The sequence below is a fragment of the Malurus melanocephalus genome, unplaced genomic scaffold, assembly GCF_030028575.1.
Source record: "Malurus melanocephalus ecotype Western Australia unplaced genomic scaffold, MMel_1.1 scaffold_249, whole genome shotgun sequence".
In the NCBI taxonomy this organism is placed as follows: Eukaryota; Metazoa; Chordata; class Aves; order Passeriformes; family Maluridae; genus Malurus; species Malurus melanocephalus.
Genome location: NW_026623481.1, coordinates 341,165 through 365,203, shown reverse-complemented (window position 1 = coordinate 365,203; position 24,039 = coordinate 341,165). Strand labels below are relative to the sequence as shown.

The following is a 24,039-nucleotide window of genomic DNA, read 5'->3' as shown; positions in this document are numbered from 1 at the left end:
GAAAATAATTAACATAAGCTTGTCTTGCAGTAATACTGATGATGCCTTGCTACTRTTGGAACCTGGGTAAAACAGAGATTTGTTATCTCCTTCCTTTTCTGTATTTAATCCTTGTTTTTCATCTTTTGTTCTTGGTTGGGCATTTTCTTTTTTGGTTTTTCATCTGACCACAGGATTAGCCAGGACTATTTTTAGCAATTTTTCTCCTCAGAAATAAAGAGATCAGTTTGCTGATTCCTGGGCTRTGTTGTCCACAGAATTTGATTGCATTCACGTAGGATTTTGTAATTCTTAGTATTTGATTGAATTCAGAGACAATTTCATTAACGTTTGCCGCAGGCATTTAAGCAAAAAATTGGGAATCACTTGATTCACTCAATAATCTCTATCTCCGTATTGTATCTTCCTTTGAGTAAGTTCCAGACCAAAACCCAGCATACCACAAGATTTAATTACCTATTACACAATTACTAATGTTAAATTGTGTCAATTTTTGTTCACATTTGCAAAGCCACGAGGGGCTAAACCTTCCCATCTGCATTCACACTCGAGTTTAGGTATCATGAGGAAAGTCAAAGGATCTGTTGGCCTAAGGTGAAGGTCATTAAGGTAATGCAACAGTAAACACATTGTTTCCTTGGAAATTGAGAGGTATGTGTGAAATTCCAGCATTTTTTTTTTTTGTTTTAAGGCTCATTCTGATAGGACCTGTAATTGTAAGCTGCACTTGTAACCTGACAGGCTATCCCTAAGATAGGATCCTATGGCAGATTTTTTACAGGGAATGTGATTTTAGTACTGAGAGTAAGAATAAGAACGCAAGTTGAATGAAGAATGAAAAGTATGCAGGCTAATGGGATTTTACTTTCATCAGCTTTCCATGATGAAACATGAAGGAATTAAAGTGAGCACAGGGCACTTCAGAATCAGAGTAGTTGCCTCCACTTGTGCTGCATTTTCTTGAAGTGTAAACTGACAGAGGSGAGGTTAAGATAAGATATGAAGAAAATTCTTTACTGTGAGCATGGTGAAACACTGGCACAGGTTGCCCAGAGAAGTCATTTCCATCCCTGGAAGTGTCCAAGGCCAGGTTGGACAGGGTTTTGAGCAACCTGGGATAGTGGAAAGTGTCCCTGCCCGTGGCAGGGGGGTGGAACCAGATGATCTTTAAGGTCCCTTTCAACTCAAACCATTCTGTGATTCTCTTTATGCATTAAACTCAGACATGATTAGCTGCTGGATTTTATAAACTAAATAAAAGCAGTAATTCATAGCATGGCAAATAAATACTGAGTCACGATCCAGAGCAGTCAAATGTGTGGAAAGCAGGCCTGGCATTCACAAGGACCTTGTTGACAGGCTGAGAAATGMGCTGACATGAAGGTCAGCAACAGCAAATGTGGATTCTGTAACCCCATGCAAGGGCACAGCTTGTGGGGCAGCCACTGCTGGGCTGTGTCAGCAGGGGTTACCACCAGGTCAAGGGAAACAATGATTCCCCATTACTGGGCACTTGTGAGAGCTCTTCTGGGATCTGTGGCCAATTTTGTGCTCCCAAGTACAAGAAGGACTTTGAAATACTGAAGCAGAGGGTCACCAAGAAATACAGGGGTACGTGATGAAAGACTGAGAGGCAAGAAGTTGTTCAGCCAGAAAAAGAGGAGGCAAAAGAGAAATTCCACTGTTGTTTGCAACTAATGACAGGAGGAGATGGAGTCAGACCCTGCTTGGATGGTAAAGGACAGACCTTGAACTGATACCTAACAGGAGAAAACCAGTTCTGATCGAAGACTRAAATTGGTTGGCCAGAGAGGCTGGGGATGTCTCCATCTCTGGGGATATCTCAAAATTGGCTGGTCAAGTTGCTGAACCACTTGATCTAACTCGACCTTTTTTGAGCAGAGTCCAACTGAGATCTCTGGAAAGCCCCAAAACTTCTCTGGTTATTCTACAGTCTACTTCTAAATTATTCTACAGTCCTCTGATCCTGCACTGAAGTTTCCCATTTCAGATATTAAAATGGCAGGTGGGGTAGAAATAGAAGAGCTTTTATAAAGCACATAGATGATAAACCATCTCAGATTTCTAAAAACTGTTTAAAAATCTAGGTAGCATATAATTGGACTTTCCAGCTCCTGCACTTTCTGTAATCTGTAGCTKCTGGTATTTCCTGGAATAGATGTTTTATGTACATAAGGAACAGGGTTTTCTGTCTTTCATTTTGTCTCGGTTGCTGTGGTTTATTTTATCTATAATGTTGCTTTCTGTATTCTTCCGTAAAAATATGATCTGGCTGCTGTGCRAAATTACACTTGGGGAGAGCTTCACACATCTGCTGCAGCACAGGAACTAGGAGCAGCAAGATTTAAGCAKCTGAAGTGGCTGCTGAAATGGTAAAATACAATTAAGCTCTGCATGTTGCAAAATAGGYGATACATTTATTCTCAATCCACCAGAATAAGGATCTGCAACATTCCTGCAGAACAACAGGGGAAAAATGCTGGTGTAGGTTATTTACCCCAGGCAGCATGGCTCCATTTGGATTTTTCCCCCCTCAACCTTTATATTTTCTCTCCTTTATTCTKCCCTTCTGCTCTCCCATCTTTGTTAACAGTTTACCAACTCAGGTATATGCTTTCATTAAATGAGTCAGAAAAGGTTCTTTGCATTTGGATAATCAGGAAAAACAGTAACGGTTCTCATTTTCAGATAGTTACCTTTTGTAAATTCCTCATGCAGTGCATATGCAGAGTTTATTCTTACAGACATTATTTTAATCAGCATTTGAGCCTATTAATGTGGGATTTGCATTAAAATAACKTTAAAACATGACAAAAAATAGTTATTGCACACTCCTGGTGTGCTTTGGCTTGAAAAAGTACATTTRCAACTAGACCTAAATTTTCAAGGTGTCATGACCACAGTACTGTCACTAGCAAAAATACTGATTTTTGCATGAGAGGAAAWTTTAGATAATAATTTATGTGAATTCAGTAAGATCTTGGTCAAGTAGGGSGCCACAGTTGAATGTGTGGATTTGTGCATTCAGAGGTAGCCCTTTTGACTTTTTTGACTTTTTTTTTTTGCAGGTAGTGGCAGGATTTGTAATTTCTTTGGCATCAGGAAGATCAGAATCTTCTTTGGTGTCTGTATCATGTGTGCTGCACTCCTGGTGTGCTAAAAGACATTCCTATAAGAGCAAAGGCAAGAAAGCAATACAAAGTGATTATGTAAAAAAAATACACTGATGTATAGATTTAATTCTCAAATAATTCCTTAGCATCTTTTCCACACGCTGCTTTTGAGTGGCACATGTGAGGGGCAGGGACAGGGACTCCTTGGTAGCAGCGTTTAAGCGCTGTTGAAACTGCGCCTCCGGAACTTCGGAAGTGATCATTAAGTTTGGGTTTCCATTTGATCAAACGAAAGAAGGACGGGTARTCTCTGTCAGAGGGCTGGATTTTATTTCCCAAGGCTAACAGCCATTTCCAGGACTTTGTCAGACCCACTGAGAGTTTTTTCTCCCATTGTCAGATGGTATTATTTAAAATCAGTTCATCCACTTGTGTGGGATCCATATCCTATATCATACAGCGACTCTGACAAGAAGATGCTTTTACTGGGAGTGTTATTCAAAGCACTGTTGATTTTCTCAGGCTGCAGACATCTGCAGAAAAAGCTTGTAGAACATCCAGCATCTGGTATTGAGCCCTCGCTCCTTACACAGACCATATCAAACAGTCTGGAAACGGAACACGTTCCCTACATCCGCTTGGAAATAACTTTTTTTTGTGTTTATTGTAGATGTATTAGCTGTCAGTTCGTATCATCAGCTAATTATTTTATATCTGAAAATTGTAATGGCATCCTCAGATGTACTTGTCTGGAAGTCAGGCAGATTTCCAGCTACTAATCACACCCTTCTAAAAATGGGAGTTAACTCTCCGTRTACCTCAAGGCTGGGGATCTGATTTCTGGTTCCAGAATTTAGAGAAATGGATTGGTGAGATGGCTCCTGAGCCTTGCCAGCCTTGGTACCCTGAGCTGTATTTTAAAAAAAGAGACTTTTTAAAAAAAGCTGCAGAGACACTGGCATCTTTGAGAAATGCTAAATTTGACTCTYAAAATGTGAGAAGAATTCGGAAACTCTGAGAAATCCAAGATACCACCAATGAAGAATAATTTTCTCCAGGATGTGTGATGGTATGAGAATCTACAGCAAYTTCTAACAGCACAGTCCAGTAATTGATGCCAAACCATGGCTGTTCGTGTGGCTACACCTTTAACTCCAAGTACACTTCAACCTCCAAGCTGTGCCTCAGAATTGTGSTATTAAAGATATTGTTCTTTTCATCCCAATGATGTTAAATTGTTAATTAGAATATTTTGAACTGAAAACATTTTTTCCATTTTTCCAAGTAGGGCTGTTCGAGTTTTTATTTCTTCTTTTGTTTTCATAGATCTTTGATTCACTTTGGAACCTCTCCACCTCCCTAAAACTCCCTAATCCTCCATTTCAGTCAGTCTAAACCTCCTGGAAAATCTCAATAGAATGTGAGAGATCCCTAGAAATGTGAACAGGTTTTGACATTTCAAAAATTCAATGACTTCCATTTTCACATTAAATTTACAAAGCTTTCAGTGGCCAGCAATAAGGATATCAGTCAATTATGGCATATATTTAATAATTTTATAGTTGATTTTTAACAGGAATTAAAGCTTAGGCTTTTTTTCAGGAAAAACTCTTGCAAAGTACTTGAATTCAAAGCTTTCTACCTTTTAAAAATCAACTGTAGAGTAATAGTATAACCAAAAAAGAAAAAAGAAAAAAAGAAAAAAAGAAAAAGAAAAAAAGAAGAATTCTTTCTATATGGGATCTGTTTTCCCCTTCTGGAACTGACTAAATATTTTGCATGCTGATTTGAAAGGTGCTAACTCCTTTGGAAGGGATTCTTTTCACTGTAAGCAATTTTAAGAATGTGTACAGGGAATTGTGTCCTATTGTTTATAACAGACCGGTTGAATGAATATTATGTTCAAGAGCCATTATTAATGCAGCATAAAAAWTTSCAGWGTATCAGGCACKGCAARTTAGRAAGATGGAAMGTAACATTCCCCARATTTACCTTCTTTTTCTAYCTGGCAGTCTGAATACTCTTTATAWCAGCTTTAATTGATAATTAGAAATAAACAATGACTTCTCTTCTATGATGGGACTCAGAGGTGCTCTGCTGATTTAGAAAAACTGAAAATCCCAGCAGTTACATTATTTCATAATTAAATTTACAAATCAGGTTACMTTTAAATGAATTATTTTAAAGTGTTTTAAATGTATGTAATTCTACAGTGTGCAATTACACTGAAGACTGGTGGTGTTACTTTAAGTTACTATTATATTTTTGTGGCGATTTAGAAATGTTTCAAGATATTTTCCAATTATGCATGTGTCTCCAAATGAAGTAAGGTTAGACAAAGCTGGTTCTTAAATCATGGAGTCATAGATAGAATAAATAAATGGAATAGAATAAATTGTAGACTCATAAATAAATATTTCTAAATACTTTCAGTAAATCATAATATTGTACCTGAAATTGCATAWTTATTTATAGTTGTGATACACTGGTAAAAGTTATTTTTGTGGGTATGTGCTGCTAATATAAATTCAGATTTAGAAAGATTTATACAAGTCAAATATTTGTATATTTAGACAGTACATCAAAATCCTTACTTTTGGAACTAAAACTAGCATGCCATATCCAGCTCAATTTATTAATTAGTGCTACATTACTGTGTGTGGTTGAGAATTTCAGATGTCATTGGCATTCAGGTGCTTTCTGAGGGATATAAAGGTCTGTCTTCAATGAATCAAGTCTTGTTGCTAAGTAAAGGATGTTTAAAATAATTAAACACAAATATGGAACAGCAGAAGTCGGCTGTAGGGTTTAGCTGAGGTAGTGTTAACATTAGCTCATTAAATCAATATTTGTAAGATTCAGGTTCTCCGGGGTTGTTTCTTAGGAAAGTTGCACATATTCATTATCAGTTTAAACCATCAGCCTTTAGAACTGCCTTTGTCTTGGAAATATAAATAAAGACTTGTCAGTGGAAGATGAGGACTCTTCATCACCTTACAAGTGAAGGGAGTGTGTAACAAAGGCTGAAGAAGGCTGAAATTTCAGCTGAAAGTATTACTTTCATGGCATGTCCAATACTAAAAAACTTCTAAAAATTTCACAAAAATGTTACTTCTAATGTGTTGTTTTAAATCCTATATTACTTAAGCAAATATTTAAATATTATATTAGTTTTTCTGCATAMTTGACATGAATATAATTCTACCTTCCTGCCAAGTATGTCAAAACCCAAATTCACGTTCATTTGCCAGGGTAAATGTTTATTTTGTTTTCCCACATAATGTGCTCTTTAAAGTGTCACCAGGATACCAAATCTGATGGCTTTTTAATAGAGACACGGTGGGTTTTTTTTTGCTTTCGTTAGGAAACAGGATAAACTATCAGTAAAGCTTATGGTAATGAACCCAAATACAGTAGATGCTCTTTGCTCTCCTTCCCCTCATCTCAGCACTTAAAAAAAAAGAAATTTCCATCAATACTATTGTTGTGGTRCCTCACTTTTTATAAATTCGTGAAGGGTCTAGAGTAGGAAGGGGTGCTGGGGGGCAGAGCAGGAGACCAGGATATGCAGCATCATTTCTCCTGTCAAAGGTGAGCTGGAAGCCCCAGCGAGGCTCTCCTAAACAACTTTTTGGTTTGTTTTGCTGTGAAATGGGTGAGGTTATTTAAGAGATAATTCATTGAGAGGTCACTGTTAAAAAACTGTGGTTTCACTACTTTACTACTTAGATTATAGAACGTCAGCCTACGCTTGTGCAGCTTTTCACCAGTCAAAGAGTTTCACTTTGGCTTTCGTCCTCCAGTCTTCACCAGACTAACAAAATCTGTGCTTGCAAATTAAAAACTTGAATTTTCTGCTTTTAAATGATAAATCAGTAACGTTTCATCTAGAAGTTTCAGTTCTGCTTCTGATGCAAAACGAAATGTAACTGGTTTAAATATGGCTGTGAAAGTTTTATGCATTTAAAAAAAAAAAAATTCGGTTTTTTTCAGTTTTCTCTATATTTTTTTCAAAAAAGGGAATGGGGATGTTTAAGAAGAGAACTCCTGTAGTGGCTTTGGATGATGGGGATTGTTTTGAATTAATGACAGCATATGGTTTCTTTGGTTTTATGTAAACGCTTAATAATTTTGTGGTATATTTATCAATGGGCATGGTATAAGGGACTAACTAAATAGATTGTTCCAATTAGTCAAATTAGCTGATGGTTTAAATTAGCTTAATTCCAAATGCTATATCATGTTGTTAAAGCCCAGAATCTTCATGTTTTSCTTTTCCTCTCTRACATTAGAAAGGGAAAAGAGAAAGYAGGATTAAAAAAGAAGCATTTGCCAATTAAACAAACTGCCTTTGGGAAAATGATGTTTCTRTGATTCAATTTGTCACGTATATAGTGGAGATAATTCTCACAAGGCTGCTATGAAGACAAATTTCATCATATTTAAAGAAATTAAGAAACAATAATGAATAGCAGCATAGAATTTTTCACATAGTTAAATAAATAACAATATTATATATGACCATTAACTTTTGACAATGGAAATATTTACATTGGCCAGGGTCTGTTCACAGTGAATGAAGTCACAGTTAAAGTAAAAAAGAACATCATGCTTTTGTTCAGAGCTTTTCACTTCAGGCAGCAGTTTTTAGGGTCTCCTTTCCTTACTYTGCATATCTGGCACATTGTGAGGTTTGATTGTGYTTTTTTTTTTTTTTTTYCCCCAGCCTGTGCAAGCTGGGAATACAGAGCTATGGTACATCATAGCAACACCACACACGAGCTTTGCAGTACTTTAAGATCAGTGCAAATAAACTATAAATCTTGAAATTTAAAAAAAATATTAATAATTCAGCCTTTATTTGCACTCAGCCATGCTCAGATGGCAAATTAGTAGCCAGACCCAGGTAGGAGTTCTGAATTTTGAGTCTGTTTCTCTTTCAGGCCAGGAAGTCTGGATGGTTCTAAAGGCAGCGAGCAGCCAATTTCAGCYCATGGAGAKGAGAYACATCTCTGTTAAATTGCTTTGGGAATCACAGATTGGTTTGCATTGRAAGGGATCTTAAAGATATTCTATTTCCAACCCCCAGCCATGGCAGGGACATCTTCCTCCATCCCAGGTTGCCCCAAGCCCTGTGCAACCTGGCCTTGGACACTTCCAGGGATGGAGCAGTCACAGCTTCTCTGGGCACCCTGTGCCATGGCCTCACCACCCTCACGGGGAAGATTCTGTTCCTAATATCCCATCTATCCCCGCCTTCTGTCAGTGGGAAGCTATTGCCCCTTGTTCTGTCACTTCAGGCCCTTGTGAAAAGTCCCTCTCCAGCTCTCTTGGAGCCCTTTAAGTCCTGGAAGGGGCTCTGAGCTCTCCCTGGAGCCTTCTCTTCTCCAGGCTGGACACCCCCAGCTTGTCTCCAGCTCTCCCAGCCTTTCTCCAGAGCAGAGGGGCTCCAGCCTGCTCTGAGCATCTTCATGTCCTCCTCTGGAACTGTTTCAACCGCTCCACATCCTCCCTTTATTTGGGACATGCACGCCTCAGGCAGTGCACCCTGGTCAATGTTTTTCCAAGGGAAGCATTTCCTYTTTAGCTCCATGTATGACTCACTTATTCCCTGAATTTTGTGATTTTATCTGGAGTTCCATGTCTTGCAATTATCAAATTAGAAAGGCTTTTCCAAAAGACTAAAGCTCTAACCACAGAATTAGACTCAGTGGTGTAAATACCACAAGTTGAGAAATGTCTCTATGCCTCTGGTGTTAAGGAAGCAATACATTTTTGAATACCACTCTGTATTGTTCTCTGGTTACAGCAGACTCTACCAGGCAAAATAAATAATTTTGCATTCTCCAGTCTTATGCCAAGGAGGGAACATCTATGAGCATCCAGTACCGTGTATTTTAATTTTGATTAATTAATTTTAATGTTTTTCCTTAAGACATTCATGAATACACTGACACAAATTCATCATARAAGTTGATAGATTTGGATTTGTCATGGAAAATGGCTGAACTAAAGTGTTTTACTCATGTAATCTAGGGRTAACCTTAAATTGGGAGAGGTGTTTGTAGGGTGGCATCCTACAGCCATTGATATTAATGGAAGATTTGCTGGGCACACTGCAGAATCAGGATTTCTCCTCTAAGCTGTAAGACCAAATCTGGACTTAACAAGTGGATTGCTGCACTGCACTCCAAATGACTTGCACATACAGCAAAAAAWTCTGTTTCTTGACTTTTTAATTTATGCATGTACAGTTTGCCATTATTTTGAAAGTTAGGCTTTTTTTTTATTATTTTAAAGAAGCAGCCTTAACTTAAAAAAAGACCCCATTAATTATAAACCTTTTTCATTCTCCTCTGACTGAAAAAACATTACCTGCCAAGGATGCCTGCATGGATGGGCTGTAGCACTATATTGCTTGTGAATCTCCTGTGCAGAATGGTAATTATTCAGGATGRTGCTGTCCCAAAGGAAGGCAGATACTGAGAGAATTGGCTGTTCCTGTATTCTGGGAAGGAATACCAGACAAGCCTGTTTKATTAAGGGCAAGGGAAGAGACAGAATTATAATGATTAAAAATAGGAGGATTSAAATGAATATGTATTGTTCATATGGTGTGAAACTTACTCTGCTTTCTGTCAGTCAAAATTTTCCTTAATCTTTTTATGATCMTCTTTTTAAAGTGAAGCTTCAGGAGGGCATTTTGTAGTGTCTGTCAGCAGGCCTGATTCTTAGAGTCAACCTTACAGGATAATGAATTTCRTCCCAATTATTGCTTACTGATATGTACCTTGGGATCACTTCCCTTTCAGTATAAAGAGTGTAAGAACAATGCTCTTGARGACTTCCTTTCATTTCTCATTTAACATTAGCAAAATGCTCACAAATCTTTTTAGAACCATGTATTGATGGTGGCTATTWACAGGRCAGTTTTGCCATAWTTTTTWWAATTATTTCTTTTATTTGCATTTACCAGTTAAAGCCAGTGCGTGAGACAGCTGTTCCCAACCTTCCCTACTGCTCAGTTTAACTAACTTTACTGAATGGATTTTTAAACAAAAGTGAATCTAAAGTGAATAATTCTGGCCATCTTGTAGCTGGGTGAATGGATAGAATATATCAGGGAATTGACTTTCACTTCAAATGAGCTTCAYTAGGATTGATTGCCAGGTTGGCTTTGGGTTGAAACAACCCCCTTCACCTCTTGCCATTCCATTTGGGTCAGTAGGAGCAGGACTGGCTCTCCCAACCCAGGATGGTGAGGAAGTGTGTGAGATGTGTTGTMCCTGTACCACCTGGGCCAGTCTCCATCCAGGGCCAGAAACTGCCTTGGAGCAAAAGCCACATAGTGAGTTTCTGGCTACACATCTAAACATCATGTGAGCTAAAAGAAATATTTAAAAAATAGAGTCTGATGGCTGATTCTGACTGCCAGTAAGATTCAAAAAAAAAAATTAAAACTCACTATGCAAAAGGGGCTGCTTTGCTGTTTGTGTCTCCCAAGCCTTGCAGTGATCCCTTTTTTGATGACTACAAGATTTACTGGTGTGATGCTAAAGCTGTTTATATGAACCTCATTCATGAATGGATACAGAGTCAGGATAAGTTTTCAGAGGAATGCTATCCAGAAGACATAAAGGTGTCCTAACATTAACATGGTATGTAAAGTTTTTCATGTACAGCCAGATGGAAACCACAGGAAAGGGCTACAATGTCCTCAACCAGAGAGGAGTGGGGGAAGTCAGTAGTCTTGATATATTAATATATCAATATATCCCACATAACTTTTCATTTGGTAGCATAGTTTATCCAAAATTACTTTATATTTTTTGGAAAGCACTGATAGAAGATAGCCATAAATTTAACACAGAGTTTTACTAAATTCATGATGATACTTATTATAGAAGAAAAAAATACTTTCTCTGTAAAAATCAAAGGTATTCCACAAAATGGAAATGTTTCATTTCCAGCTTCCTGCTCCACATTTCAGACTAGCAGTAATAAATTTAGACAAGGAATTYGGATATGATATGGAACTGGTTCAAATAAATGCAGTATGTGTAGATTTTGCATATGTTCAAGGGCAAAGTATTACAGGGGCAGTGAGTCCCTATCAGGAGGTCAGTTTTATTTATTCCTCAAGCAATGAGATCATGRCTGCTGGGAATTAATCCATTCATTTTGTTATTGTCTGTGCAATTTCACTTGCTTTCTTTCTTCATAATTCCTTTGAAATTTTTACATAATCTTAAATAGTCAGCCAGCTCCCTTCCCCCTTCTTATCTGCRCATACTTTGCTAGATTACATGTTTCAGAGTTCCAGGGAGATGAATGGAGTTAACSTACAGCTGGGCATGAAGCTGCCTTTGTTTATTCTTGCATTTGTTGGAGATCAGAGCAGGAACTGAATTTACTGAGTCATTCTTTAGTTTTGGCCCTTGCTTGGCSCTGAAATGGAAGTGCCCTGGTGGTGCTCACCCCTCACTCATCAGAGAGGATTCATCTCATTTTTCTGAGAATGCCTCTGCTGTGCCTGTGTAGCCCAAATTCAGCGTCCCTCGGGCTCCATTTTGATGGCCACAGCTGATGGATTTCAGAAAGATTCATAGTTGCCATTTATCTGACATTTTAAACACTGGGTTCAGGATGAAGTTGCTCACTGAAAGTGTTTAATGTCTTTTTTATTGCAAAAGGACTTTAGATGACTAATTAGGTCTTCAATTCTTCAAGTGAATTCCATCTTTTTTCTCTGGGCAGAAATTCTATAATGAAGATTTTTAGTTTTATTTTTAAAGTATATTGCAATTAATATTTAATACTTTCAATAATTCACTTTTTATATTTGTGATTTACAGTTAAATCCCTAAAATCTCTGTAACAGTTCAGATTTTTAAGCTTCTTAAGGTTTAAACTCTGTTTATTGCAGGGAATGATGTTGATAATACTGTGGAGRAAAAAAGCAAAACTATTTTTTCTGTGTAAAAACATTTAAATTGAGATCAGTTTGGTCTGCCAGGAGAAGACCTCATCCTTTCTTCTAATATTGGGAACCTTTTTCTAAGCACATGAGCACTCAAAGCCTTTATTGCATCAAAGGCCTCAAGTTTGCTGTGCAGTTGTGTTCATCTTAGAGGCTGCTGCAGAATGTATGACACATTCTATAAGGGGTGGATAAAAAAATCCCCTGTATGTGTGTACTTTATAGCCAAATCAAGTATTACATTACAAAACCTATTGATCTTTCCCCAAGTGGCATTTTTATTTTCTGTATAAAACTCTGAGTAAGCTTAAACTTTGGGAATGCTTACCTGTAGCCCCCTTTTTTGTTTTCTTTGCTTGCCACTTCAGGGAATTCACAGAACAGTGAATATCTTTTTCCTTTATGTAACAGAAGTCTTCAGATTGTGATAATCTTCAGATAATGTCAAGATTCAAAAGATTAAAAATGTATTTTCAGCATATTTTGTAGACATTTCAGTATTGATTTGCCTTGTACTTGATTGCTCAGATTTTTTTTTTTGATTTTTTTTTTCATTTAGGTAATTTTTTACAAAATCACAGAATGGTTTGAATTGCAAGGGACCTTAAAATACCAACTTGTTCTAACCTCTGCAATGGACAGGGTCACCTTTCACTGTCCCAGTAAGCCCTGTCCAGCCTGGCCATGAACCCTTCCAGGGATGGGRCAGCCACAGCCTCTCTGGGCAGCCTGTGATAGTTCCTCCCCACCCTCACAGGGAAGATTTCCTTATCAATATCCCATCTATCCCTGCCCTCTGGCAGTGGGAAGCCATCCCTCCTTGTCCTGTCCCYCCATCCCTTGTGAAAAGTCCCTCTCCAGCTCTCCTGGAGCCCCTTTRGGCACTGGAAGGGCTCTGAGGTCTCCCTGGAGCCTTCTCTTCTCCAGGCTGGACACCTCCACCTTTCCCAGCCTTATTCTGTATGAAATGTGCTCCAGCCCTTTGAGCATTTTCATTGCCCTACAACTGCCCTACAGTTTGGGCCTTGACCACCCTGCAGTTTTTGTCCTCCCACCCAGGGCTGTCAGGCACAGCACACARTTCTCTATTATTCTCTAACCTAAATAAAAAATTAAATTATTTAGCATTCTATTCTGGCAATACCAGCCCTTGCAGGGCAGCTTTGTTTCCCTGGAGCAGCCACCTGGCTCCTTTAAAGCCATGACAGGCCCATAATGAGAGGTCTTGAGCAGAGGGAATCAGGAAATCACGCCACAAGATGAATATGTGAGCRGTTTGGGAAGGCAGTGCCTTCATCCCCACATTGTTGCCAAGCACAGGGGTGTCCAGCCGTGCCGYGTACGTTTTTCAAATGTTCCAGCTTAGCAGCTCCTCGGCACATTTCCTCCAAACACCAAGCAGTCGGTGAGCAAGTTAATGTTTGGCCTCCTGCCTTCTTCCCCCCACACAAAGAGCTTTGTATGGCAAGTGTGAAAGCTTCAAAACGGAATAAAAATAAGGTTATTTTTCATCCTGGATGGGAGGTGACAACKTGCAACTCTTTACCTTTTTCTTTCCTTTCCCTTTTTAGTTCTTCATGCTGAAAGAAAGATATAATGCAACACATTTTTGGAAGACTAAGCAGACGTTTACTGTGCCAGGTCCTATCTACTGCATCCTTCAGTATGTTCCAAGGAAAGCATGCAAAGTATTTTAACTCTGCTGTACAGCACATAACTCAGCTTCTTAACTGCTTAGAGTGACTTGGYCTACTACAGAGGGAGTAAAAACTGTCTACTTCTAATTCTTTTGATAAACCAGTTGAGTAGTGTCATTGYTGCCATTTTTTGTATCTGCCTTCAAGCTGAGTTTCATTAGAGGTTTCACTATTTCTTCATGTCAGAAAGATTCCCAGCAAACTGGCATTTATTCTGATGAAAGAGGACTTCAGCTCTGTTGCAGTGACTTGCTGCTCCTTCCAACACCAGAATTTGGAAAATTTCACTTGCATAAAGTTGAAGTTTCTTAGCTTAAACATCCTATATAATTTCTTGTTTTCAAAAAAACAAAAAACAGTTCAGAGGAAAAAAAAAAGATTCAAAAAGGATGAGTAGGTATCCTTTAGACTACAGATTAAATTATTTTAACAAATTTTGTGTGACTTCCCCAACACTGAATGCCATTTTCTTTAAATTGTTTTGGTCTAGAGTGATGCTGTGTTCACCATGTGCTCACTCTTTCTTCTCCATTTTTATCCCATGTTATTGATTCATTTATAAAATATACCTTAGGGAAGCAAAGGTAAGGGAATGTTGCATTTTTTTGAAGCAGGAATGGTGTAAGAGAAAAACAAAATACTGCTTGTGGTCTTGACAAGTGAGGAGGAAAWCGATGATCTGATGTCTTTGACTTCGGTGTTCCCTTAAAGATGACCCAGCTCTGTCACCCACCTGTTCATTTCTCCTGGGTTTGCTGGTTATTTACAGACTATTCTAAAACTGGCAGGACTGATGGAATGGCCATCCTTATCCTTCAGACTGTGAGGTTCCATGCAGTGATGTGTGGGTTCTTTTGTCAAAGTCAGTTAGGAAAAGAATATAATCGAGTTGTGACAAACATTATTTTATTTGGTGGTGGTTTAGAGCATCACAATGGAATCCACCTTTAAGAAAGCATTATTTTAAAGGTAGAATTGAAGGAAGRAAACAATTTTATTTCACATATATGTAGGTAATTTTGCTGAATAAAAATACTCATACAGAGAGAAGCRATTGAAAGTATTTATTTAGAATATAAGAACGACATTAAATCYAGTGTTTAGACAGTTACTGTAGACAATATATATAGAGAAGTGAAGTCTTTATTAGAAAAATCCCTCAGCAGCACGTTTCTTTTAATGAACCTTTGAGTTTTTTCACTTATGAAGAGACTTGTAATACTTATAATGAAACCTGTAGCCTTTCACAGACTGCATTTTTAAAGCTTCGTAGTCTATTTGCTAGAGTAGCCATTGCTAAATCATTTACTTTAACATAACTGCTTTTGGGATTAATTCAGTTTTGCAGTTTCCATATTTTATTATGGGATACCTGTAAAATTTGTCAAATTTCTACATTTTGGGGTTATTTTCTCAGGTAGGACTTTGGAGCATAACTCCTCACATTACCATGTCATGTAATTTTGGGTTTTTCATGCCTTCCTTGTCGTTTCAAGGGGTTTTAAATCCCTGGGACTGCAGTATGTGAAGGGTAGTAGCCAATGGCTTAACATAAAGGTGACAACAGGAAAAAAGAAGGATTACAGAATTTAAGCCATATTGCCATAAAACCCCAGCTTTTTAATTATTTGAAGAAGTTATCTCTTAAATATATGAAAGATTAAACCACAAGTTAGATGCTTTTATAAAGCATAAAGTAAAATTACACAAGGAATTAGGAATGTTGTTTTTAGGATGTCTTATGTGAGAAGTGTCCTGGGCTATGCAGAAGTTCGATGATCTCTGTGATGCCTTCTGTTTTCCAAAAGTATGGCTGAATTAATTCAGGGCTGAAGTTGAATTCTTTAATGGCTTGAAGTTACAGCATAGATTGTGAAAATTATTTTTAAAGGAATASAAACTCAGTGTGGACTTAACATCTTGCTGTAATGGATTAACTGAAAATTTTTACTAATGTGAAGTGGCAGCTCTGAAAAATGTAGTCAGGTTGCCTGAACCATGCACAGGAGAACTGCAAATTCCTAAGTAGAACAGTTTCTGTGGTGGTGACTAAAGGTCTAAATACAGTGGAAGTGATTGACTGGGCGAAAAAGAAGGACTGTTCAGGTTCTTGAGCAGTTTATGGTTTAGTTTGCAGCTAAATTGAACATGTTGATTGTGAGCTAGATCTTGTRAGTGATGGATTGGATGGTTGTAGGAGAGTGAGCTAAAAGGCAGAGAATAGGGGAAGAAACTGTGAATTTGAAGTACTAATTTTATTTAATTTCTTTTTCCTYCTGATTTGAGAGCTGCTAGGGCCAAATGCAGGTTGTATAGCATGGAGACATCTGTATTTACATATCTGTCTCCAAATACACTTACTGATAGCCCAAATGTCTTCTATTAAATCAGATTAAGAACTCCATGATTACGATTTCATCAGATGTAAAATGGTTCATGGAGTCAGAGCAGAATTTGTGTCTATGTGTGTGGTTTTTCCCTTGTTTTTGGTCCCTGGTGGGAGCACACCTGTACTTTTCATTCCTTGTGGATGGTTTCTTGAGCTTCATGGACTCACTGCAGAAGGACAGTCTCAGTGCCATCAGCCACTCCTGACATCACCTTGTAGCCACAGTGATAGTTCAGGTGTGATGATTTATTTATTGGATTACTGTTTGGAAGACAATTACACTCCTTTCCTTGTTTAAAATGATCTACTTGATTGAGAGATTGGACTAAGCTGTCTTCTGCTGACAGGGAAAATCATTCTTTCATAATCTAACTGAAGCTTCTTGCCTCTGATACGTGGAGGGTTTAATCTCTTGTGGAGATCAGATCTTTACCTTGTGAAAATCAACCCTGCTCTGTTGAAGTAAASAGAACTCAAGCACCTGCTCAAACCTAACTGTGCCCTTCAGTGCTGCTTCAACCGTGATTCAATTACAGCATCGTGGGTATGTGGAGGGGAGGGTGTGTGTAGTGTTTGTGGTTTTAAAACTTGTCTTCTTTTGAGATTCATTCTTTTGGTTGGCACTGGTGTCCATGTGAAATATATTCTTAACAGCAGTAATGAATATTTGAAGATTTTTTTTTTTCACCAGCAAGCTCTAATTCAGTCCATTTCCTTTCTTTTCCTGAGGTGTTCAGAAGTATAAAAATTCAAGAATAAATTAATAGTGAAAAAAAAAAAAGAGAGAGACATGTGAACCACTTGTTTATTACTGTGTATTGAGTGTGGGAAGGGGCACTTCAATGCCCCTCCCTTCTGGCACATCAGTGAGATGGAATTTATTAATTTCATAATTTAGAAACACACAGGTTCAGTTCTGCTTGGTGCAGAATGGGTTGGCCTTGGTCCAGGAGAACATTTTACCAGTCTGGTCATCTKTAAACACAGGCAGAATCCTCATTTGCTTCAGTTAGGGCAGCAGTGCTCAGCACCTCTCYCCTCTCAGCCCTCTCCACTGACCTGGGTGGGCACTGTGCAGGCAGGTTTTTAAAATAGGAATTGACACAATCCTGTGGGAAGTTTAACTCACAAGACTAATAACCCATCTGTGGTTTATATTTCTGCATCTTGACTTGTTCAATGCATGTTTAATTTGGGAGGGTTGATTCAAGGTTATGGCGAGGGCGCTTTGGTGCTATAATTTCTGTTGTGGAATGCAGTCTTGTTGGGATAAGGTACATCATGTACTTTTACTCTTTTGTCAGAGAGCAGAAAGACAAACACGAACCATGGACTCGGTCCAGTATGCAGAATTCTGTGAAAGTCGGCAATTGAGTTTTTGTAAGTATTATAATGGCTTCACTGTACTRAAATTCTTGATTATTATTTCATGTAAGAGAGAGCCCACCAGAACCTCATGTTTTTTGAAAGCACTTTTGTTTCRTCCACAATAATAAAACTTTAAATTTTTTGTCTGTGTAACTCCTGGGAACAGTTAATTGAGCAAGGTTTCAGGCTGTCAGGCAGAGTATTTTATTTGAATATTTACCAAGCTTTCTGTGCTCAAATACTGAGCTGGTAAGGATGACTACAAAGACAGAATTGGTAAAGAGTTAATGGATTAAAGCCACACTTGCCCAAAGTCTGGTGGTGGTGCTAAAGTCGGCACATTAGCAAAGYTTCATGGCTGCAGGTTTTTCAGAATGCCTCTAAAATTAGAGAAGAGCAGCAAGTTTTGCTTTTATTTCCCGATCCACAGAGACACAAAGAACTTACTAAAGARTCTTTTCTATTTTAAGCTGTAAGCTCCTGCTGTGGAATTTATTCACCATTAGCCAAGTTCATCAGTGTACGCCATTCCAACAGTAATAACATGATGACAGAATTAGGGYTTTACTAGCACTGAAAACCAACTTACTCGAAGTACTTGTGGGCCATGACTATAATGAGCTGTAAATTAATGGGCTTGATCATGTAGCAAAACATCATTACAGAAGCWGTTCAGTGATGACTAAGGCTTTAGGTCAAATGTCAGAGAAAGGGAGGTGAAGGAGCCAGTAAAAATCATGACAAAACAGCACATGATCCTACAACACAGACTTGAACACAGTGGTGTCTTTAAAGGAGAGACCTTATCTGGTTCTTCCTTTTAAATTCAAAGAAAGAGTGACTCATTTATGGCAAATAAATGACACATTTGAGATACTGTTCTCTCTCAGCAAATGTCAGCAAATGTAGGGAAACATGTTTTGTAAGCATTTCTTTTCCTAATTCAATATGGTTTTTTTTATGTTTAGTTATAATTTGGCATCACACATCTGTGACCCATTAGATAAATGATACTTCAGATTAGGGTGACTTCAGGAAATGAGAGGTTTGTGATAAAGTCATTTTTAAAACCCAAAAATTGCCATCTGGAGACAGAACAAATAAAAATCTTAAATTTGCAAAATAAAATTGAATGTTGCTGACCAGGAGATTGTGATCTATAAAAATACCTCAGGGCTATTTTCACAGTTTTTAAATGACCATGTCTATATGWCTCTTTTTCACTGACATTTAATGTCATTAAAGACTAAGAGAATTACAGTGGTTAGAAAATAGTACCAAGAGTCTTGGGCCAAAATTTAGTTGCATAGTATGAGCTCAACTAGACAAATGTTCTGCTAAAGGTTGTGCAGAGCATTTGTTAAAAACTAACACAAAGCTATTTTTTTACTTATTTATTTCAGTAAAAGTTGATTGTGTTACTATGTTCAAAGAAGTATATTACTGTAATAGAAACCATAAAAACTGTGTCACAAGAGAATAAACCTGGAAGGGACTTCAAGAAACCTGTTCTAAAAATATAYATTGATAATCACAGCTCCAGATATTTCTGCACTTTTAAATACGGGAAAAAGAAAAGGTCCCCTAAAGGATTAAGTATTATGGAATTGCAAATTCAAATTYTAGGGAACATTTTGTGCTCATTTGGTCACCTTCACCCTTCTCATACTCCTTTCTTTTTCTTTGATTCTTTTTTTTTTTTCTTTAGTGATGCAATGTAGCCTTCTCATTCCCTCCTAAATAAAAATAACCATTATTCAGACTTCTTTCCTGTTTAACACCTGACTTGTCTGTATCTTTTTAGTCCTGATTGAAAACTCTTTTGAAAGAGTTTCTGTTTGTTTCAGATGATTTTTCCACCTTGTATTCACTTCATTTTGGTTGTCCTGTCTCACAAACAACCCTCATTAAGACCTCTGTCTTAATAGCTCCTTTCTGTCCACAGATTTCTGTGATCATCTTGTCCACCACTGACCTAAGTAAGATCATCCTCTTTTTTCCTCCTTTTACTGTCTAAGTAAATATTACATTTCATTGTCCCACATTTTTCTCTGCCCTTTTTCTGAAGTGATCTCACCCATTACCAGTGTGAAGTTTCGTATGAACATTGATATTTGCACATCTTCATCTATTCTTATTTCTTTATATCCAAACCACACTKAGAAAACACTGTTCCACAAATAATTTTAGCTCACTTGTCAGCACCTCAGCCCTGTAAAGTTAAAACCAGGACTTCCAAGTTCTTCTGTCCTTCATTTGTCTTTGCTATTGTTAATACAGTTATATCAGGTTTATTTGGCATCRTATTTGTGTTGATTTCTTTTAGTGCTTTCTCTTATTCATCAAAGATTTGATACAATAATTTTATTTATTTTACAATAATATATTCTGAACCAACCAGGTTTGTCCTGTCCACACTCCTCTGAGGCTGACCCTTCCTTGTTCTGAAATCTCCCGTATGGTTGATTATCTTGTGTTTTTYCTCTTTATGCAATGTTCTTAGGTGTCTCCAAAATGTATGAAATGAAGTGTTCCCCCACTGGTTCCACTTTGAATAATTCCTTCTTTGCCCAGTCAAATCACACCCACACTAATTGCTTCACTTTTGTATTTTTTTTTTCTGCAACCCAAAAAAATGGTTTATTTTGCCTCCCTGTTGTTAACTTTTCCTTTTCCCCTCACGGTTTTACCTGACAGCAAAGAAAGCATCCAAGTTCCGTGACTGGTTGGACTGTAGCAGCATGGAAATAAAGCCAAATGCAGTTGCAATGGAGATTTTGGCATATTTAGCATATGAGACTGTGGCCCAGGTAAGGGACTGATTGAACTCCAGTGAAAATGAATTAATTACTCTTGGAGGTCCTTCAGCCTCAGTGAGTGGGTTGTAAGCCCCTTCAGAAAGGCAGTCACTCATTCATCTATCCCAGCTAACTGGATTCATGGAGTTATGGGATGGTTTGGGTTGGAAGGGACCTTAAAGCCCATCCATTTCCAACTCCCRGCCRTGGGCAGGGATCCCTCCCACTAGACCAACTCAAAAATCCAGCCTGTCTTTCCATTTGCTGTATGACAGATGTGTGCTGTACAGTGTTCATCCATCTCAGACACAAATAGAAATGTTTTATAATGGCTGCAGAGGAGAGGGGAGTCCAGCACGAACCTTTTTCAAGTCCAAACTGAAACCACACACTTTGCTATGTGACCTTTGGCAGTGCACTGAGGCTCATTCRATCCCATTGCACAATTGGATTAGAAAGAAGGATTTCCTGGAAAACAAAATGTTACCTTAGTGCCAAGCTGAACCCTCTTGGGTAGGTAGATTGCTCCATATATTTACARAAGTGGAAAAGAAAGATTCTTTAAGCTGAAATATCTGAATAATTTTATTTTATCTGAGGAACACTAAGAATATTCTGCCTCAACCCACAATCATCACTCTCCCATTTTTACAGTGGCATTTTTAGTACCATGTCATAACCCCACCTGTTTTTCCCCTCCAGTTAGTGGACTTGGCCCTTCTGGTTAAACAGGACATGGCTCCCAAAGCTGGTGACCCGTTCAGTCATGCTATATCTGCCACCTTCATACAGTACCACAACTCTACTGAGGTAAAACTTGCTTTTTCACATATTAATGCATTTTATRTTTTGCTTTGACATGCTTTTTCTTCCAAAGTACACATTATTGAATGTGCTCTTGATACAGACTTCTGTTATGGAATTTGTGAACTTTGGAGTTATGGATTTAGATGGAAAGACATTTAAATTCATGAATGTTAAATTCTTAGCAGCATCTTTATAATTAAATAAAAGTCCTCTTTTCTTGGTTGAAAATTCCTTCTCTCTCAAGATGAGACAGAAGGCTCAAGAAGGCACTCAAGTTCAAGGCTCTGTTGCAGATTTGGAGATTAAAGTTTTCAAAATTGTCAGGTGCACTAAGTGCAGTGTTGCATGCATTGATACTTTACTGATATTATAGTAACTCCTAGAATGAGAAAAGCAAAGTCTGTATTGCATCTCTTCCAAGAAGAAACCTGAGAAGGCAGTAATTGGGGTGGCGTTTATTTGTGATTTGATTGTGTCATGGCTGTTTGACATCTTGCTTTTGCAGCCACATCTCCTAGGGCAGTCAGCAAGTGTGAAGACCAGTCTTGACTCCCCTGAGAACACACCACCCCCTACACCCACCCCRCCAGCATCAGCAGGACAGCAACACCTTGGGAAAACCCCCTCAGCAGCCTTGGGAAATGGTGGAATTGGACAGGACTCCACCAAATCCAAGCAAAGAAAAAGAAAAAAGGTATTTGGGACACAATTCTGGAGGGAGAAACAAAATTAAGAAGAAACCAACACATCCTCAAAAATCATCACAGAATCACAGAATGGTTTGGGTTGGAGGGGTCCCTAAAGTTCATCTTGTTTCAAACCCCTGCTGGGTTTGAAGGGACACTTTCCACTATTCCAGGTTGCTCTAAGCCTCATCCAACCTGGCCTTTAACCCTTGCAGGGATGGGGCAGCCACAGCTTCTCTGGGCACCCTGTACCAGGGCCTCACACCCCTCACAGTCTCATTTTAAATATTAATTTTAACCTATATCGTATATTAATGGCCATTGTTATTGTAGGGCCAAATGTGGTTTGTTGTTTTTTCTGTCAGAATTATGCTGAATTTTGCTAATAATGTCTGCAAACTGGGTTTTGTAAGGTGACTGCTGCTGCTTCTAAGATATTCTACAGGCACAGCAAGAGCCACCATCCCAGATCATCATCCCCTTCTCTGACACAGGCAGTGAGCACAGGTTTTAAAGTTCAAAACCTTTAAATAAGCAAAATAGGCAAAGAGGTGCTTGTGATTTTCCTGATCTCAGCAGCCTTACGTGACTGCCTCCCTTGCCTTTAAAAACTTTGCCTGACTTGCTTTATTTTTACACCAGTTGGTTGCATTCAAGCTAAATATTTGTTAACTTTGCATAAAACAGAGACGTTTCATATGCAGAGTGTGAAATGTAAATGTTACAATTCTTGTCKGCTGTTGTAGAGTCCCTGTGTTCTATCTGAGATGGATATATGTACCTAAAACCCACAAGAGAAATCAATGTGATTAAATAAACTGCATAGGAAGGCCTGTGTTGCTCACTTGGGGCTGTTTTGAAAAAATGTGATGGCAGTGCTCATTTTGCTGAAAAGCAATGGAGTGACTTGGGATTTTAGAATGTGTTTTCCTTATTAAAAATACTCACTTTTCAGGGTAAAATCAGTGATTTTTACAGTGATAGGTAGAAAAAGATGTATTTTTTTCTTCTAGTGTCGTCAGTGCTGTGGATAGTCCTGAAGTGTTCAGCTTCCTCCTGTCTTTATTATACTCTGGTTAGAGAGCTTTTAGTGAATCCTGGAAAGACTTCTGCTTTTTCCTCTTCCATTTTTATGTTATATTTGATTATGTTTCGTTTCTGTGGCTGATGTTCATTATAATTCCTAGGAACAGAAATTCAGCTGGAGATGTAGATTTTGATACATTATATTTTACTGGTGCTTTGAGTTTATTTTATCTTCTTAGTGTTTGATTAAATGCCTTTGAAAATAATTATATTCCAAAAAGTGTACAGTTTTAATGMAATGTTCTCATGACTTATCCAATTTGGTTAGGTATCAACTGGATATAAATGAGGCATTGAGACAAACAAGTTAACTTGGTGAAAATACTATTTTTAGCATATGAAGGCTCAGTCCAGCAGAAAATGTTCAAGTTTCATATTTCCTTTATGGATGTCAATCAGCAGGAGAAGAATCTGCCATCAAATTGTGAATAATTCTGTGTGTACTCAGGCTCCAGCGGACTCAACTCTCTTGAAAATAAAACATTTTGTAAAAAACCTCCCAAGTTTGAGAGCATTAGGACATGATGTGAATGTATGAGGAGGTTGTGTGAGTGTGTACATTAAACTTCAGTGTATAATTAAAGTTTTGGACATTCTCAGTGCACTCACTAATACAATTTTCATGAATTTATTGCCAAGCAGCCATCATTAGATAAGTCATCTGAATTCTGGCAAGCAGCCATGTCTAGGTGGAGCCTAAATCAACATCAGAGTGACTAGCAAGGAGAAAAGAGTAACTTTTTCCTTTAAAATCCCAGAAAAATTATTGTGCAATCAGTTTGCCAGTAGCAGTGAATTCTTATTTTTACCTATTTAGTGCCCATAATCGTTTGAAATTTTTAAACTTTCCAGTTTGAGGTAATTAATTTTTTTTTGCATCCTTCTAGTACTATTATGTCACATCTCAGCTTCAAATCTCAATTTTTTACTACTCAATGGTGATTTTGATGTCCAATTGCTTTCCACTTCGGGTGCTTGTTCAATGTTTTCCCCACCCCTTGACATCATAATAAGAGCCTGAAATGTTTTAAAAATAGTTTCTGTGGTTATTGCAGCATGACTTATATGACCCTTTCATTTTAATTTGAATATTT

The 24,039-nt window shown here is 37.9% G+C and overlaps 1 protein-coding gene across 1 annotated transcript in view; it reads left to right on the top strand.

The window, feature by feature from the left end:
* SUPT3H (SPT3 homolog, SAGA and STAGA complex component) overlaps positions 1 to 24,039 on the top strand; it is a 252,745-nt gene that overhangs the window by 179,276 nt on the left and 49,430 nt on the right. The window contains exons 7-10 of the mRNA XM_057375428.1: positions 17,505 to 17,580; positions 20,266 to 20,378; positions 21,069 to 21,176; positions 21,679 to 21,867. Coding sequence (XP_057231411.1) covers positions 17,505 to 17,580; positions 20,266 to 20,378; positions 21,069 to 21,176; positions 21,679 to 21,867 — 486 coding nt within the window. The remainder of the gene's footprint in view (positions 1 to 17,504; positions 17,581 to 20,265; positions 20,379 to 21,068; positions 21,177 to 21,678; positions 21,868 to 24,039) is intronic.